The sequence below is a fragment of the Daktulosphaira vitifoliae genome, unplaced genomic scaffold (genome assembly GCF_025091365.1).
Source record: "Daktulosphaira vitifoliae isolate Bord-2020 unplaced genomic scaffold, ASM2509136v1 Scaffold_5, whole genome shotgun sequence".
Lineage (NCBI taxonomy): Eukaryota > Metazoa > Arthropoda > Insecta > Hemiptera > Phylloxeridae > Daktulosphaira > Daktulosphaira vitifoliae.
The window spans coordinates 26,090,261-26,108,872 of NW_026099576.1; the positions used below are offsets into that span (position 1 = coordinate 26,090,261).

General features: G+C 30.8%; 1 protein-coding gene across 3 annotated transcripts in view; it reads left to right on the forward strand.

Moving 5' to 3' along the window:
* Nucleotides 1–18,612, forward strand: part of LOC126907302 (uncharacterized) — a 112,422-nt gene that overhangs the window by 45,976 nt on the left and 47,834 nt on the right. For all 3 annotated transcript variants that reach the window (XM_050688470.1, XM_050688472.1, XM_050688473.1), the window contains exons 43-69: nucleotides 1,742–1,885; nucleotides 2,420–2,491; nucleotides 2,565–2,648; nucleotides 7,762–7,977; nucleotides 8,346–8,528; nucleotides 8,619–8,822; nucleotides 8,902–9,072; nucleotides 9,201–9,320; nucleotides 9,407–9,787; nucleotides 9,867–10,061; nucleotides 10,127–10,369; nucleotides 10,426–10,749; nucleotides 10,836–11,168; nucleotides 11,253–11,570; nucleotides 11,677–12,003; nucleotides 12,355–12,678; nucleotides 12,772–13,104; nucleotides 13,187–13,498; nucleotides 13,576–13,899; nucleotides 15,422–15,748; nucleotides 15,826–16,149; nucleotides 16,226–16,552; nucleotides 16,662–16,982; nucleotides 17,135–17,443; nucleotides 17,514–17,840; nucleotides 17,911–18,234; nucleotides 18,298–18,609. In XM_050688470.1, the coding sequence (XP_050544427.1) occupies nucleotides 1,742–1,885; nucleotides 2,420–2,491; nucleotides 2,565–2,648; nucleotides 7,762–7,977; nucleotides 8,346–8,528; nucleotides 8,619–8,822; nucleotides 8,902–9,072; nucleotides 9,201–9,320; nucleotides 9,407–9,787; nucleotides 9,867–10,061; nucleotides 10,127–10,369; nucleotides 10,426–10,749; nucleotides 10,836–11,168; nucleotides 11,253–11,570; nucleotides 11,677–12,003; nucleotides 12,355–12,678; nucleotides 12,772–13,104; nucleotides 13,187–13,498; nucleotides 13,576–13,899; nucleotides 15,422–15,748; nucleotides 15,826–16,149; nucleotides 16,226–16,552; nucleotides 16,662–16,982; nucleotides 17,135–17,443; nucleotides 17,514–17,840; nucleotides 17,911–18,234; nucleotides 18,298–18,609 (7,179 nt within the window). The remainder of the gene's footprint in view (nucleotides 1–1,741; nucleotides 1,886–2,419; nucleotides 2,492–2,564; nucleotides 2,649–7,761; nucleotides 7,978–8,345; nucleotides 8,529–8,618; nucleotides 8,823–8,901; nucleotides 9,073–9,200; nucleotides 9,321–9,406; nucleotides 9,788–9,866; nucleotides 10,062–10,126; nucleotides 10,370–10,425; nucleotides 10,750–10,835; nucleotides 11,169–11,252; nucleotides 11,571–11,676; nucleotides 12,004–12,354; nucleotides 12,679–12,771; nucleotides 13,105–13,186; nucleotides 13,499–13,575; nucleotides 13,900–15,421; nucleotides 15,749–15,825; nucleotides 16,150–16,225; nucleotides 16,553–16,661; nucleotides 16,983–17,134; nucleotides 17,444–17,513; nucleotides 17,841–17,910; nucleotides 18,235–18,297; nucleotides 18,610–18,612) is intronic.

Genomic DNA, 18,612 nt, shown 5'->3' on the forward strand with positions numbered 1-18,612 from the left:
CTGATGTGCTGGGCCAGAGGTGTTGTGTTTTAACATGTCCGTTGACAAATACAACTTATGTGTTAAACCCTTTTTTTTTTTTTTATCGCGACCGGCATTATTGTGGACCGCCCTGGAACTACCGTGAGGTATTACTTCAGGGCGGCCCTTATGTTTAAACCCAACATCTCTTTATTTACTATCCTCGTCTACCTTAGGAACGGATAGGGTGTAGGTTGCTGTCTGGCTTTGCAAACTTCATGTCTTTGGTCGTCGCTTCATTTCACTTGAGAACTGATTGATTGCGTCGTATGACTGTGTTGCTCGCTATTTTGACCGTAGAACACAGACGATCACGCAATCAGGTCAAACGGCTTTTGGCAATCGAGAGCATGACAGTTTTGATAATTGTCGTTTGTTTGATTTAAGAAGCACTTCAATAATTATTTAATGTAAAACGTCGACTAGACATGTTAGCGATAGACGTGCATGTTACGCTTTGATGACTCTGTAGACGTTAAAAAAATAATGTATGCAGAAATGTGTTATATTTTAACTATTTTAACTCCGTTATACGGCAATGGGTTTGATTTGCACGGACATGTAATGTCATGACCTAGAAACACATACCAAGAACGTCATTCCATAAACGATTCCATAAAATCCAAAAAAATCCATTTTAATGATGATGAGCGTCTCGTGAATAATAATGTTTCATTATTGCGTAACGTTTTATCCGCACGTTTCAAACGTCCTTCCCTGTGAATGTAAAAAAATTAAACTGTAATACAGTAAACAGATGTACTTAATACAGTTTGTGGAGTACAACTTTCACTGCCAACGGAGTATATACATGAAGTAAAATGCGTATAAACGTATTCAGAAAAATAAGAGTGGCATAGAATAATTACACGAACGAGCGTGCCACGGTTGGTTTAGCTGTGAAAGTAAAGTCGGCGGCGTTCCACCCGCAGTTTTATCCAAACCTCGCCGGGACTATTTACATTTGTATATGATTCTCCCGGCGATCTCCTTCCCACCATCGGACACAGTTTTAATTGATGTCTCCTCCTACCGTTATCTTTTTGTCTTACAGGTAATACACTTGCACTCTTTCCACTGTTTACTTTTAGTGCATTTACCGCTGTCATCATTATCGTTAACATTCAATTGGTCAGTGTAATTTTTTTTATGTGTTTTCTTTCAGCGCTCCGGAGGAATATTATTGTGCATGTCAACTGAGCTCAGTGTTGTGCCGGGAACCATCGGCAGAGGCGAATATTCTTCTAGCGTTATACTCTACTGTTGCTTTACTTTTATTATGTTTTTTTACTTATTTCTAGCTTATATCATCGCGAACACGATAATCAATTACCAGTGTTGGATGTGATAAAAATGTGTTTAAAATTATTATGTCATGGTATTACTTAGACATTTTTTTTATTTTTACTGTGCGATACTGTTTTTATGCTCAAGAGTATCGACTCGACGAAATGGTGATTGGTGTTATAATTATTATTTTTTCAATAATATTACCTACTTTTATTATTCTTGTTTGGTGTCGGTTAAAAACAAAAAATAATCAAGTGCAATCGGTTTGCGAACATGAATTTAAAATCTATTTTTAGACTCATGGTCGTAACACCGTGCTAATGCACAAACGCTTTATTTTTTTTTTCAAAACATTTCATGATCAAAATATCGTTATAATGTGTGATTTTTTTTTACAATTTATTAAATCATCAAAATTTGCCGATTTCAGTGGTCGGGTGCTCAGCGGATTATGAATGTCCATCTCAACAAGCATGTTTAGCAAATCAGTGTCAAAACCCATGTCAATACAATAACCCGTGTAATTCACAACAAGATTGTCAAGTAAAAGACCATTTACCAGTTTGTCTAAAATGTAAGTCTTAAATTCCATAAAAATTAACAATTTACAATCATATAGTTTATGTAGTCTAGTTTATTATAAAACAATGGTAAACAAATTATTAGTTTAATGCACTACTTCAGGCTATTTTTGATCAAATTTAAAAAGACAAACACTACGTAATCGCGTTAATGTTCATTTATTACTAATTACATTTCAAAATTATTCGGTTAGTGAACATGAATTCTCTTAAATTTCACAATTGTCTCGGGGTGTAACGCTTTATAAACACGATATATCTAGATTATAATAGTATTATTTTTTAACACCTGTCAGGTATTGCTCTATTCGAGTTTTCATTCTATCCACACGTTTTTCAAATCATTCATAGAAATTGTATGATAATCAAATTATTAAAAAAAAACCACACTCTTCCGCGCACGTCTTATTATTTTAATATCTGCCTACTAGCAGATTTCTCCCATTTTATTTCCATATATATTTTAGTTAAAAATTTTTCTGTGGTTAATTTTTTTATTTCAATATCAATTCCTCCTAATTTTTCAGTGTGCCAATGTAAAAAAAATACACACTGTCAAAATGGTTTCGTATGCGATGGCTGTAATTGTATAGAACCAAGTGAGTGAATCAATAATTTAATTATTTAAAATTATTTTTATTTTCATACTGAAATTATATTTATAATTACTAGGTCAAAATCCATTACCTATTCCAGGATGTGAACATTGTCCTACCGGAGTACCATGTGACCCAGTAACTGGAGCTTGCGCTAAAGGTATGTGTTTTTATTTTACTATTTCAGGTATTTTATTATACAATAGATGTGTTGCTGTTTTTAAACCTTTTCCTTCTCAATCCGTCCTATAAGTTGATACAAGAAGAAATCCGACGAAAAACCAAGCATCGAAACTTCATTTACAATACTTGCTTCTTTACTTTCACTATTTTTGTTTTAAATCTTTGTACAAATTTTTCGTATTTACTTTATTAATTTATGTAAATAAACTCTATAATTTTGTATATATTTATGTTATAATGCGTGTAAGATAGCAGCACATCTCAAATAACTTTTTTTAAAATAGATCATAATTTTTTAAGTAAGTCTTTGTTAGTACTATATACCATAAAAAAAAAACCAAAACATCAATAAATACTAAATACTTTAATGAAAAGCTAAAATCATTGTTAGACTTCAGAAAATTGGAAAATATGTTACGCAAAAGCACAGACTGCAGCATGGGGATAATATAATATATAATGAATTAAATATAAAAATATACAAAAGACTATACCGCATGTGTATTTAATATTCATATTAGTGTAAAACAGGTAAATTTAACATACCTGAAATATCAAGTTATGTTGAAATTGCTTATTATAAAATAATTGTACACTTAAAATAATTAAATATTAAGTAGAATTTTAAATAAGAGTAATTTAAGAATGTATGGTTTACAATTTTCCTTCTTTGACTTTTTAAAGCTTTTGAAAAACTTTATTTGTGATTAAGCACACAAAAACAAACAAATTATTTTCTTTAAGTAATTATAATTTTGTTTAAATCTATCTATTCTCCAATATAAAGAGAGGATTTCATTCTGAGTTTATTTATAGTTAAAATACTTATGCCATTCTAATGTACCATTATAACTTTGAAACTTATAATTATTATTTTAACCCAATCTTAAATTTTATTGTTTTATCGATTTGATTAGATATACCTCATATTTTATTGGAAAATTTTTTGTTAGTTACATTACACTGGCAAACATTTATGACAACACACTTTTAACAAAAGAAAAATATGGTATCTGAGTCACAAAAAAAATAATAATAATTTTTGCATTATATGGTATTTAGGAGATTTATTAATACTGATGAAACATACACAAGTCTGAAGCATTTTTTTAATAATATGTAGAAACTACACGAATAAATTAATAACTATAATGAAGTAAACAGACGCTTATGAAGGCACATAATTGAATATTGTTAGCTTTATCAATTGTTTCATTTATATTAATACAATTGACATTCATTCATTTTTTTAAGGCAACAAATTTTGTATAAAAAAAGCTTTCTCTGTGATATAATTTTTTGTTATCTTTTAACATATATTAACTTTTTTGTTTAATTTATGTTCCCGTTTTTGAACAAAAACTTGTAGACTTATCACCACTATACAACACTGCAACACATTACCATAATACACTAACACTGTCTATAAATACAAAATATACTAACAAAAATGAAGAAAAAAATAACCTAATTTCTAATTTAATATTACTGATAAATCACTGTTACTTAATAATAAATACAATATAAATTCAAGTAATTCTTCGGCATCATAAAATTTACTTGAAATTGAAAATGAAAATTTATCATCTAATTATTACTATATTACTGACTGTAATATCGATCTTTCGACTGAAACACCGACAAATATGTATACGAATTCATTATAAGACCACTGAAAATCTTATTGAAGAAAACACACCAACTGCAACGAGTTATGAAACTTCACTGATTTATTATCAACCAAATACAGTTACCAATTTACCAAATAGACAAAATTATTTTTCTCAAAATTCTACTAAGATATTTGAGAGCTCAACGTTAACAGAAGAAATATTTAAAAATAAACAATCGCTGACGACTCATTCTGATGAATATAAAAAAGATAATGCTAATACATTAATTGACAATGTTTATGAATTAGAAATTACTACATCAATAATTGAACAAAAAGAAATAACTACTTCGTTAGCCAATTTTGTTTTTCTACATACAATACATTTATTAAACAATCCAAGTCTCATTTTAAATGTCGCTACAGAAATAAAGATTACATCGCCTTAATTAAATGTGATTCTGAAAATACTACTCTGTTAAATAATAATTATAATGAAACTAATTCGTTAAATTTGACAACAGAATCAACAGTAAATAATACCAATGCAGTATCTATAGAACCTTTAGAAACAAGTAATCACTTCAGTAAAATACATAGGAGTTCCTCAAAATAAATCTTCTATTAATCCGATCAAACACATAAAGGTAAATGAAGCATTTATAACACCGTTTAATCAGAATGAAGACACTCTAAATATTGAAAATTACTACATTATCAGTTTCACACTACACAGGTGATAATTTAACAAAAACTTATACGTAGAGTTACATTACACTTGAAACAACTACATTAGCAGGTGTAGAAAAAGAAGTCAGAGTAGGAGATTTAAATTTGTATAATTTTCCATTTAATAATGAAACACTTCAAAATAGCACTTATGCATTTATAAATACAAATACAATGAAATCTGAGAAGCCTAATCAGTTTTTTTACTACGACTAATATAAAGTTGTCAAATAACATTAATGATTCACTGGTCACAACAAAACCTACATTTACCTCTAGTCTTACGAATACTAGATTTGAGACAACAACTAGTTAGGTAAACTTAATACCTAATACTACAACAAACAATGAAGAAAAATTCGTAATAATTGATTTAACCACAAATGAGTCAGATAAAAATAATAATATCAAACGATCAATTACTCAATCAGACCAAACTAATGTAACAAAATCATACGAGGCTAATACCGTTATATACCCTTTATTTGATACATTTAAATTTAAAAATGTAATGTCAAAATATTTAAACATCATTAATGAAAATAAAAGTGAATCTATCATTATTTTTAACAGCACCAATTTAAATGAAAGTTATCTGGCTGACAAAATTAAATGTAAATGGAATGATTTATTTGAACCTAGAAAAGATGATAACATATTTGTTACAAAAAATTATTCAACAGAAAATGTAGAATTTATAGCGCCAGTAAAAATGACTAGCGCGGAAGAAGATAATAAAATAAATACTCAAAGTGCAAATAATACAAATTTCCCAAAAAATATATATAGTAAAAATAACGTAACAGTAGATGAGATTATTAATGTGAAGTTTAATAAACTGGAATGGTGTGATTTAACAACGGCCACGCGTATACGTGGGAAAAATGAAAGCATTATAACAACAGCTCTCAGCGTGGATAAAAATGATACAATCTTTGTGGACAACACGAGAACAATTGCTAATGAGGTAATCACAGAATCTAGTTTTGTAATTATAAATGAAAATAAAATTTTGACATCAAGTTTAAATATTACTCCAATTAGTAATCAAATAACGAAAAATATAGAAAACTTATTAGTATCATCTGATAAATCTTTAGATCTGAATTATAATATGAATGAAAATACAACACCTTATCCTGTTACGGTCGTCAATTGGATTAAAAAGAAAAGACTGAATTCTGCAGAAAAACCACAGAATACATTTACTCAAAAGAATATTCAAATTGATCAATTAAATAGTGGAACAGATTCAATTTTGATTTAAAATAAAAAAGTTATTCCAGCAGAAGAACCATATCAACCAAAAATTATCAATAAAAAAGAATTCAGTGACAAAGAAACTACTTCAATTACACCAGTTAATGATGCGACCACTTTAATAAATTTTTTCACAACTTCAATTCAGTTACTTGTTACTAGTATGAGAGATTATGTGAACTCGACTGATAGTATTTACAACATTACCAAAATTATGTCAAATCAAGACGAAGATGTAACAATGGATAAAATTATTGTTGATCTAAATAGTGATTTTATTACTTTGATACCATTAGATAATACACAAACAAAACAGTTAATAACTTACCGAATATATTTAATGTATTTGTTTCAAAAAATGACTTGATCACTTATAAATCACAATCCAATAATATTGATTTAAATGTTATGCTGACCACTACAGAATATACAATAACTTCAAAAAGTATTGATTTTAAAGGCACAACTATAAGCCCAACAAATAACAATCTTATTATTTTAAAAAATACTAACTTAACCCAACAAATATGACAAACAGGAAATGGTGTACAAAAGATTTCGACTGTGATGTCAACCAAAAGTTTTTGTCAGCTAAGTGTATATCGATAGGTGAAAACCGCATAGATAATTGCCCATTAGGAATCATCACATTGCAATGTCTCAAAGGTATAAATTTATTGTGCATATAAAAGGATAACAATTTAATGTTTTATTTTTATCATTAAAAAGAAAAAATAATATGTTTTTTAAGAAAAGAACAGTCGGTGCTTTAGCGTATACATAAGGTTTGATGTGTTAGAATATTTAATTATTCACTGTTAGTGAAACTGATTTTTATTTCTTAAATAATGTAATTCTAGTTTTAATTTACTTTCACAGAAGTAATTTTTAATCGAAGCATGACTAATTATTTACAATAATAAGATGTACAATTTACCATAAGTTGAATACAACTCAAACTAAATTACGTTAATTCCTAATTTTAACTAATATATTAGTTTAAAACTCTCATCAAACATATTTAAAATTGAAATTAATTATAAACTACTTAACATCTAATAATAATGACTGGTTCAATGGCGTATTTAAATTTTTTATGACTTTGGGCTAAATTGTTCTGGTACTTATCCGCCCTTATGATTGTTTAACTATATATCTCTCGTTAGTTTTCGAAAAAAAATTTTATAATTTATGAAATATTTTTTTGGTATTCAGTGAAATATAGAAAATAATTATACTAATTATAAACGCTCAAAATAAATTTATCCATTAAAAATGTATTCCAAAAAAAGCCACCTTTTAAAGAAAAATTCCCCTTAATGAAGCTGCTTTAGATTTCAATTTATAGTCTAAATACGCCTCTGTTTCAGTTGTCTTGCTATAAAATGTGATGTGCTTAAAAAGTTAACTTATATTTTTGTAAATAACAAATTATTGTTTTTATTAATGCCAATTTAATTGTAAATAACTATACAAAAATAATATACAGCACCGGTCAATTCAAAGAAAACTCAAGTATGCGAATCAGATACGGAATGTCTGGATTCGGAAGCTTGTTATATGGGTCAGTGTGAGGATTTGTGTAGTTTTACAACGGTATGTGCGTCAAATGCCAAATGCCATGTAATAAAACATAGACCCGTTTGCTTGTGTCCACCTGGGTATGAAGGAAACCCAGCAACTAAATGTTATCAGCCAAAATTGTGTAAGCCTTAACATACTAAAAATTTTATTAACATTTAATCAACATAACTATTAACTCAATAACAGTTAATTATATTAATACAATAATATATAAAAAAATTAATACGTATTAATCTACTGTATCCGTAAATAATTATCTTACAAATTACTTTTCTATTTTTTAATTATATTTTTTTTTAAATTATTACGTTCTTGTATATAACTCTAATTTGACATGTAAATATAAATAAAAAAAAATATTAATTAGTACAGTAAATAATGTATATATAATTGAAGCAGAATCCATTTATTGGATTTTAGAATCTTTGGGACTATATCTACTTTTTAATCAAAGGTTAAATATTCTTCTTTTATCTTTTTTCTAACTAGTTACATGTACTTCAAATATCGACTGTACGCATGGTGAAGTTTGCATCCAGCAAATTTGCCAAAATCATTGCTCTGTTCATAATCCATGTGCTCAAAATGCTGCATGCGTTAATACTGCTCAAGGAGTACATTGTAGCTGCATTGAAGGTTTTCAAGGAAACGGTTTTGTAAGCTGCCTACCAGGTTAGTACAACAAACAATTTAAATATTAAAGAATATTTGCAATAATTAAGGTATCATCAATCAATAATGAAAATGTCTTTGGTATGTTAGTACGATCAGTTTTAAAGCCAGTGTGCCAGTATAATGAAGATTGTCCGCCAGATAAATTATGTGATAGACTGAATAGAATATGTATAAATCCGTGTGACGAAGATGCGTGTGGTGAAAATGCTGAATGTTATCCAGTAAACCATGGAACAGAGTGCAGATGTTTGCCTGGTCACCAAGGAAATCCTTATATTAGTTGTGCATCAGGTATATTAAATTCCACTGTTTTTTATTATATTATTTTCAAAAAAATATTCATTGAGCAATTTTTTTTAAATTAAATTAGTTACTGGATGTCGATCGGATAATGAATGCGCAACAAATGAAGTATGTATTAACGGAAAGTGTTCAAATCCATGCCGATGTGGTCCAAATGCTGTCTGTGATGTTTTAAATCATAAAGCAACATGTAAATGTCTACCCGGTTATGATGGAAATCCTTTAACAGGATGTGAAGGTAATTAACAATATGGTATAAAATAAAATTATCATATTTTAATTGCATATTTATAAAAATTTATCATTGAAATTTATTTTATCATTTATCAAATCTAAAAATTATATGAGCTTGACTGATTAATTTAGGTCCTCAAAATCCATGTAATCCAAATCCATGCGGAATAAAAGCTCTTTGTGAAAATGATAATGGAAATCCAATTTGTTATTGTCCCAAGGGCATGACGGGTAATCCGTTTAAAAGTTGCTGTAAGTTAATCTTAAAATAGTAACACATGATTGTATATAATAGAACCTTATTAGAGTAATTAAAATGTGTTTTTAAATCACTTCAGTACCTGAAGGCGAGGAATGTTCACCGAACCCATGTGGTCCTTATTCTGGATGCAGAGTAGTTGACGGTTCTGCTTTCTGTTTTTGTCTTTCTGAGTACGAAGGAGACCCACCATTAACTCCATGTCATTTACCTACTAATCCATGTAAACCGTCTCCTTGTGGACCAAACACACAATGTTCATTATTAAATAATGGCTTTGCAAAATGTACATGCCTACCGGGGTACATTGAAAGTCCTAATACAATTAGAGGTTGTGTTGAAAAGAAAAATACATGTGAACCTAATCCTTGTGGCCAAGGTGCAATCTGCGATCCTAATAGACAACCATCATGCTTCTGCCCAGAACCACTTATAGGAAATCCATACAAAAGTTGTGGAGGTAAAGTGTAAATAGTTGTGAACAGTGAATTTTACTTTAAGAAAATAATTAAAAAATAATAATTTTTTAAATAATTTAGAGTCGGCAAAAACTTTATGTCAACCGGGACCATGTGGTATCAACGCTGATTGTTACGTAACTGGTAGCAATGAGCAATGTTATTGCAAAAATGGATATTCTGGAAATCCTTATGAAAAATGTAGTCTAATTCCTAGTAGTCCATGTGAACCAAATCCTTGCGGAAAATACGCTTATTGTTTAGTATCGAATGAAGGTATTTTTATTTAATAAAATAAATTCATTGGATCATTAACCTAATAGATTATATATTTTATGTAGGTCAACCTACATGCTATTGTCCCGATGGAATGGGTGGAGATCCAATAACAGGTTGTAATGGACCTGAATGTTTAACTGATAAAGATTGTTCATTGGACAAATCTTGTTTGGGATATAAATGTAATGATCCATGCCCAGGATCTTGTGGAGTTGGAGCAACTTGTCGTGTTGAACAACATCATCCTGTTTGTACATGTAAACATGGTTTAACAGGAAATCCATTAATGAGATGTTACCCTATAAGTATGTTGAAATGTGTTTTAATTCTGTATTTGATATTAAATTAATTTTTTTTTCAGGTAATGATCCTATGCCATCAGGAAACCCATGTCTTCCAAACCCATGCGGTTTAAATACTGATTGTAAAATACAAAATCGAAAAGCAGTATGCTCATGTTTATCGAATTACATAGGTGATCCCAAAACTGCTTGTAAACCAGAGTGTATATTAAACACTGATTGTAAAAGTCATCAAGCTTGTATTGACTATCGATGTCGAGATCCTTGTGCTTTTGGTAATTTATGTGGTGTTGGTGCTGTATGCCAATGTAAAGACCATACCCCATTATGTTTGTGTCGTGATGGTTTTGTTGGAGACCCATTCTTGCAATGTGTTCCTAAACGTAAGTATAACATCTTTTATTTATAAGACTAACGCAGTTTATTTATTTGTTGCATTTAAATTCTATAAAAAATACAATTATTTCAGCCGCAGATATACCTTATAAAAACATGACACTTCCGTGCGCACCTTCACCATGTGATCCCTATGCTTCATGTAATGTTTATGGAGGTCAAGTAGCGATGTGTGATCCATGCTCATCACCTGAACACCAATGGAATCCACAATGTCACCCACAATGTTTATACAACTCGGATTGTCCATTTAATATGGCGTGTATTGGGCAAAAATGTATTGATCCTTGCCCTGGTTCTTGTGGAATTCAAGCTGAATGTACTGTTGTACACCATCAACCAATATGTACTTGTTCATCTGATCTTGTAGGAAATCCATACGAACACTGTACTAGACCAAAACAAAGTAAATTAAATCTTAAATTTTATTCTGAACTATTATGTAAACATTTTAAATCATTTATATAAACCATTTAATATAATTCTTTAGATGAAGTAGCAAAACCGCTAACATGTGATCGGGTTCAATGTGGTGCAAATGCCATGTGTAAAAAATCAAACGGAATTACTGTTTGTGTTTGCCGCCCACAATATTTTGGAAACCCATATTTAGCTTGCCACCCAGAGTGTGTTTTAAATACAGATTGTGCACAAACACTTGCATGTGTGAACAACAAATGTGTAAATCCTTGTCTTGGCGTTTGTGGTGTAAATGCTTTATGTCAAGTGGTAAACCATTTCCCAGTATGTTATTGCCAACAAGATTACTCTGGAGATCCATTTGTCAGCTGCTATCAATCTAGACCAAGTAAATAAAAGTTCCAATTCTTTCATTTTAGTGAAATTAAATATTTTTAAATAAATAATTAATTCAAACCAAAAATATAAAAACTTATGTACATTGTATTTTTTAGTTTATCCAATATTAATGGGTCCTACTGATAACCCTTGTGACCCTTCACCTTGCGGTCTAAACAGCCGTTGTCATATTTCTAAGCAAGGATATGCTACTTGCTCATGCTTACCGGGTTATCGTGGTACACCTCCTGTTTGTAAACCTGAATGTGTTGTCAGTGCTGAATGTCCACAAACTCAAGCTTGCTTAAATCAAAAATGTGTTGATCCATGTCCAGGAACATGTGGTGTTGGAGCAAATTGTTATACTATGTGTCATAATCCAATATGTAGTTGTCCAACAGGTCATGTTGGTGATCCGTTTGTAGGGTGCTATTTGCCATTAGGTATAAAATTATTATTATTAAAAATTATTTTTACTTAATCCTTTTCATATCCGAATTTCATTTTTAGTTAAAATTACTCAAAATAAATTTTTTTTAGGATTGACTTTAGGATAAGCTAAAAAAAGTTTTTAGATAAATCTATTTATAAATTATGAAAACAAATTTTACTTTAGTTTTGATGCTTATATCAATTAGTAACCTTTAGAGTTAGATGCATTGTTTTAACTTGAAAATTATGATTATAAAAAATAAAATATGATAGATACACAAAATGCATCTAAGGGAATTAAAATGGTTGAATTTATAATATATGCGATATTTTAATACGTATGTGTTATTAAATGTTTATAGGAGAAGAAATACCTAAAAATCCTATTAATCCTTGTGAACCAACTCCATGTGGTCCAAATTCATTGTGCGAAGTTAAAAAAGGACATCCTGTTTGCTCATGCGCACCAAACTATATAAGTAGTCCTCCATATTGTCGTCCTGAATGTATTATGCATCATGAATGTCCGTATAACAAGGCCTGCATTCGAGAAAAGTGTCAAAATCCGTGTACAAAATTATGTGGCCCGAATGCTAAATGTGATGTTGTAAATCATACACCATTTTGTACGTGTGAATCTGGTTATATAGGTGATGCATTTATTGGTTGTACTAAAATACCACCTAGTGAGTCAATTTTAGATTCTTAAACTTTATTAATTTTTTCTTTTATATAAAATGTTTAAATTATAAACTTCATTGTTTTTTTTAATATTTTAGCTGTATTACCAGAAGTTCCAAAAGATCCATGTTATCCTTCTCCTTGTGGTGAAAATACTCAATGTTATAATGAAGGAAATAATGGAGTTAAGTGTGTTTGCATTCCACCATATGTTGGAAATCCCTACTCTGGAGGTTGTAGACCAGAATGTGTTATGAACAGTGATTGTTTATCAAACTTTGCATGTATGGCTAGTCATTGTAGAGATCCATGTCCTGGAGTTTGTGGACTTAATGCTCAATGTACTGTAGTATCTCATGTACCTACATGCTCGTGTCTTCCAGGATACGTTGGTAATCCGTTCATTTCTTGTAGAATTGAACCACTCATACGTAAGTTTATAAAAAAGCGATCATTTTTTGACTGCTTGTTATTTGAAAACCAAAAGTTTATTTATATGTTTTTATGTACTAGCACCAACTCCAGTGAACCCTTGTGAACCTTCACCATGTGGACCATATAGTCAATGTCAAATACAAGGGTATAATAATGCACCTGTTTGTTCATGTCTCCAAGGTTATACTGGAACTCCTCCTTCCTGTCGTCCTGAATGTCTTAGTAGCGCTCAATGTCCTCGCGATAAAGCTTGCATTTCTCAAAAATGTGATGATCCTTGTCCAGGAATGTGCGGGCTCCATGCGCAATGCAATGTTGTTAATCATAATCCAATTTGTACTTGTCCACCAAATTATGTTGGTGATCCTTTTGTACGATGTATTCAAGAAGGTAAATATTATTATAATATTTATGAATAGTTTTAAAAAAAATTTACACTGTTAACGCCTTATTTTAATTAATTTTAGAACCAAAATCACCTTCATATGATTATCATAACCCCTGTTTTCCTTCGCCATGTGGAGCCAATGCTGACTGTAAAGTTTACGATAGTAGACCGGTTTGCTTTTGTTTGCCGGGGATGTTTGGGGCTCCTCCAAATTGTAGACCTGAGTGTTTAATTCATGCAGATTGTCCAACTAGATTGGCATGCTTACAAAATAAATGCCGAGATCCATGTACAGGATCTTGCGGTTTTAACGCAAAATGCACTGTTGTAAATCATCAACCAATTTGTTCTTGTGAATTCGGTTACCAAGGCGACCCATTCAATGGATGTAATGCATTGCCAGGTTTGTATAATATTAATTTTAATATACTCAATTTGGTAGTTTGTTGATGTTAGATACTGAATACATGAAACTAATTGAAAAATTGTATAAGCTTTATGGTAATTGTATAATTACGATTACATGACTGAAATATTAACATAAGTTAACAAACATTAATCGTTTTGACTCTTACAATGAATTTTTTAAAAATATTAACGTGTTTCAACTCAGAACATATTGATCTTTGTTTTAATATATGAGACTTGCGCGTTCTTGTGAAGTTTATTAGTGTTATTATTTGTTACATAGTATGAATAAACAGTACCATACAATATAATAAAACTATATTAATAATTATTTTATTGATTAAAAACACAAATACATAAGTCCTTTTTTTATTATTACTAATGCAAATAATATTACACTAATTATTATAGTTTTTAAATCTACTTCTAAACTTGTGTATCAAATATTTGTTGCTTATTCAGTAATTGCTTAATTCTTGAAAATCGTTTCGTATGCTTGTGTAAAATGATTTTTTTCGAAAACTTTCTAATTGTAGGCTTCATTGTATAATAAGTATACCCAGTAAAATTTGCATTAATCAAAAATGCGTAGATTCTTGCCTTAATATCTGTGTACCTAATGCAAATTGTAAGGTAATTAACTATAAGACAATATGTGAATGTAAACTAGGATATATGAGAGTTTTTAATTAATAATAACGTTATTAAACCCTAATAAAACAAGGTATTGGATGATCCTAAACACCTATATGATTCAAATTTATGCGGACTGTACTCGATATGTTGTTATTATGACCGAAAACCAGTATGTGTCATGCCGAGTTGATTTTACTAAAATATATCCTAATTATGAACCAGAATGATTTTGAATGCTGATTGTAGAGGTTCAATAGCATGTATTAATAACCGCTGTATTAATCTGTATCCTGGTAATTATGCACCTAAAACAGTTTGTGTGACAGTTAATCATACACTATTTTGTGTATGTCTAGCAGGACTTACTGGGAATTCTTTTAAGATGTGCTTTGAGTACTATAAGCTAATAAAATAATAAATAAAATATTTAAATGTGATTAAGTATATAATTAACTGTAAACCGTATGCAATGTTTCCTCTTACACTAAAAAAATTCATTATTTTAAATGATTGCATAATCGCTAATTGCAAAATTAAAGCTTAATTTCATGTGTACAAAGTATAATTTAATAATTACAATATTAATGATATAATTTAACCATACTACGAAGCAATGAAATTTAAATGTTATGGGTAAATTTATATATCATATATCTTTTAATTTGTTAACATTTTTTTTTTGTATATGCTTGTGCTAATATTATTTAAATAAGAAAATGATTGAAAAAATTATATGTTCTTATTTTAGCGATTAACGATGTTTTAATATCACAAACAGCTTAAGCTAATAATTATTGATGTATTGGAAAAAGACTGTAAATATTTTACTTTGTAAGCTGCTTAAAAAAAAAATTGTAGTTTTTTCATACATATTATTTCAGCAATTGAATATAAACCTACAAATCCTTGTTATCCTTCTCCGTGTGGAGCAAATGCAATTTGCAAAGAATCAAACGGTGCAGGTTCTTGTTCTTGTATATCAGAGTACCTTGGCGATCCTTATTTAGGATGTCGACCAGAATGTGTAAACAACCTCGATTGTGCATGGAATAAAGCATGTACCAACAATAAATGTGTTGATCCTTGTATTGGTGCTTGTGGTCTAAATGCAGAGTGTAAAGTTAGCAATCATGCACCTACATGCTATTGTCTGCTTGGGTACACTGGAAATGCTTTATTTTCTTGTCATCAAATTAAGCTAGATCCAAGTAAGATATATTAAATGCATTTGCTTTCAGTAAATTGTGCTTCAATCTTTTTTTTTTTATTATCTTTGTACTATTAGCATGCCAAGTAGATTTGATTATTACAACGGACCCTTGCATGAGATTACCTTGTGGCCAGTTTAGTCAATGTAAAGCAATAAATGGTCATGCTGTATGCTCCTGTTTATCTGGATACTTTGGAAGTCCTCCAAATTGTCATCCAGAATGTATAACAAGTTCTGATTGCCCACAAGATAAGTCATGTATTAATCAAATTTGTTCTGATCCATGTCCTGGTACATGTGGTTATAATGCTCAATGTCGAGTTGTTAACCATAGCCCAATATGTAGTTGCTATCCCGGTCACCATGGTGATCCATTCGTACGCTGTGCTATAATTGAAAGTAAGAATACACAAGTTGCTTGGTATCGCTTTGACTGTTGTATAAATATTGTTCATGCTCGGGGAATATGTTTTAGGCTCCGAACAAGAGAGAAATCCACAAAATCCATGTGTCCCATCACCATGTGGTCCAAATTCTGCATGTCATCCTAAAGATTCAACTCCTATTTGTTCATGTTTGCCAAACTATATTGGTCGTCCTCCTTGCTGTAGACCAGAATGCACAATAAATTCTGAATGTTACGGTAACTTAGCTTGTGTAAATGAACGCTGTATTGATCCTTGCCCTGGTTCTTGTGGTATCAACGCATATTGTAAAGTCATATCTCATAGACCCGTATGTAAATGTATTGATGGGTATATCGGTGATCCGTTTAATTCATGCACGCCTAAACCAATTACACGTAAGATATTTTTTTCATATTTAAACAAAAATGTGTAAATAAAGGTTTGATAACTATCACAGTGTTTACTAAAAAAAATTCGGATTGAAACTTAGTTTTCTCGTTTTAGCTCCGCAAGATGAGCAACGAGATCCGTGTAACCCATCACCTTGTGGGGCAAATGCTGTATGTAATGTGAGGCAAAATGCCGGTTCTTGCTCGTGTATTCCTGAATATACGGGTGATCCTTACACGGGTTGTCGACCCGAATGTGTACTTAATAGTGAATGTCCTAGAGACAAAGCTTGTGTAAACAATAAATGTCGTGACCCATGCCCAGGAATGTGTGGCTTAAATGCAGAGTGCAGAGTAATCAATCATGCTCCTACTTGTTCTTGTCTTCCAGCATATACTGGTAACCCATTGTCTGCTTGTCAACTTCCAGTTGCTAGTAAGGTTTCTTCCTTAACTATATATATATACATACATTTAATTTTGTGTATGCTTAAAAACTTTTGGACATGGCATTGTATACTATGTCTTCATTCTTATCTGTCTCTATTATAAGTTGCATGTTTTTCTTTTCTTTACACTTACTTCTAGGACCAGAACCACCTAAAAACCCTTGTATACCTTCACCCTGTGGCCCATATAGTCAATGCAGGGTAATAAATAATAATGGCGTTTGCTCTTGCCAAAATAATTATATTGGTACTCCTCCGGCTTGTCGACCTGAGTGTATGGTCAGCTCTGAATGTGTTCAAGACAAAGCATGTGTAAATCAAAAATGTGTTGACCCTTGTTCAGGTACTTGTGGATATAACGCTAGATGTCAAGTTGTTAATCATAACCCAATATGTAGCTGTCCTCCAAAATTTACTGGTGACCCATTTGTGAGATGTTTAGAAGAAAGTAAGTACATACATTTTTTCATTCCTTTTGTTTTTAAAAACACAAAAATGAATATTATTATTGAATTTAGAAGTTCAATATGAACCTCCAATTCAAATAAATCCATGTGTGCCATCTCCTTGTGGTCCAAATTCTATTTGTCGGGAAAATGATCAAACTCCAGTATGCTCTTGTCGCCAGAATTACATTGGTAGACCACCGAATTGTAGGCCTGAATGTACAATAAATTCAGAATGTCCTGGTAATCTTGCGTGCATAAACGAGCGTTGTCGAGATCCTTGCCCTGGGTCTTGTGGAATTTATGCAACATGTAATACTATAAAACATGTACCTAATTGTAATTGCCAGCCAGGATATACTGGTGATCCTTTTGCTGGATGTTCTTTACTTATTCAACGTAAGAATATTCTATTTAACATTTTTAATTATATCTAAAAGTAAAATTTTTTATTTTTACCTTTTTTTAGTTTTACCGGCTGAAGAACCAAAAATGCCATGTAATCCATCACCGTGTGGACCTAATGCAATTTGTAAAGAACGGAATGGAGCAGGATCATGTTCTTGTATACCAGAATATTTTGGTGATCCTTATACTGGTTGTAGGCCAGAATGTGTTACAAATTCTGATTGTGATAGAAATAAAGCGTGTTTCAATAACAAATGTCGTGACCCATGTGTAGGTGTTTGTGGTTTAAATGCTGAATGTAGGGTTATAAATCATTCACCATCATGCTCTTGTCTAGTTGGTTATACAGGAGATCCAACTTTATCTTGTTACATACAACCTGAATGTATGTAGACAAATATATTATTATTTGTTAATTTATTTATTTATATTAAAAATTTATAATCAGATGACCCAGAACCTCCATCAAACCCATGTATACCGTCACCATGTGGACCTTATAGCCAATGTAAACCTATTAATAATCATGCTGTTTGTTCATGTCAATCAAATTATATAGGAACACCTCCTTCATGTCGTCCCGAATGTATGGTCAGTTCAGAATGTTCACAAGATAAAGCTTGTGTTAAACAAAAGTGTGTCAATCCGTGTCCTGGTACATGTGGTAACAATGCTAGATGTCAAGTTGTTAATCATAATCCGATATGCAGTTGTCCTCCAGGATTCAATGGCGATCCATTCTTTGGATGTCAAAAAGAAGGTA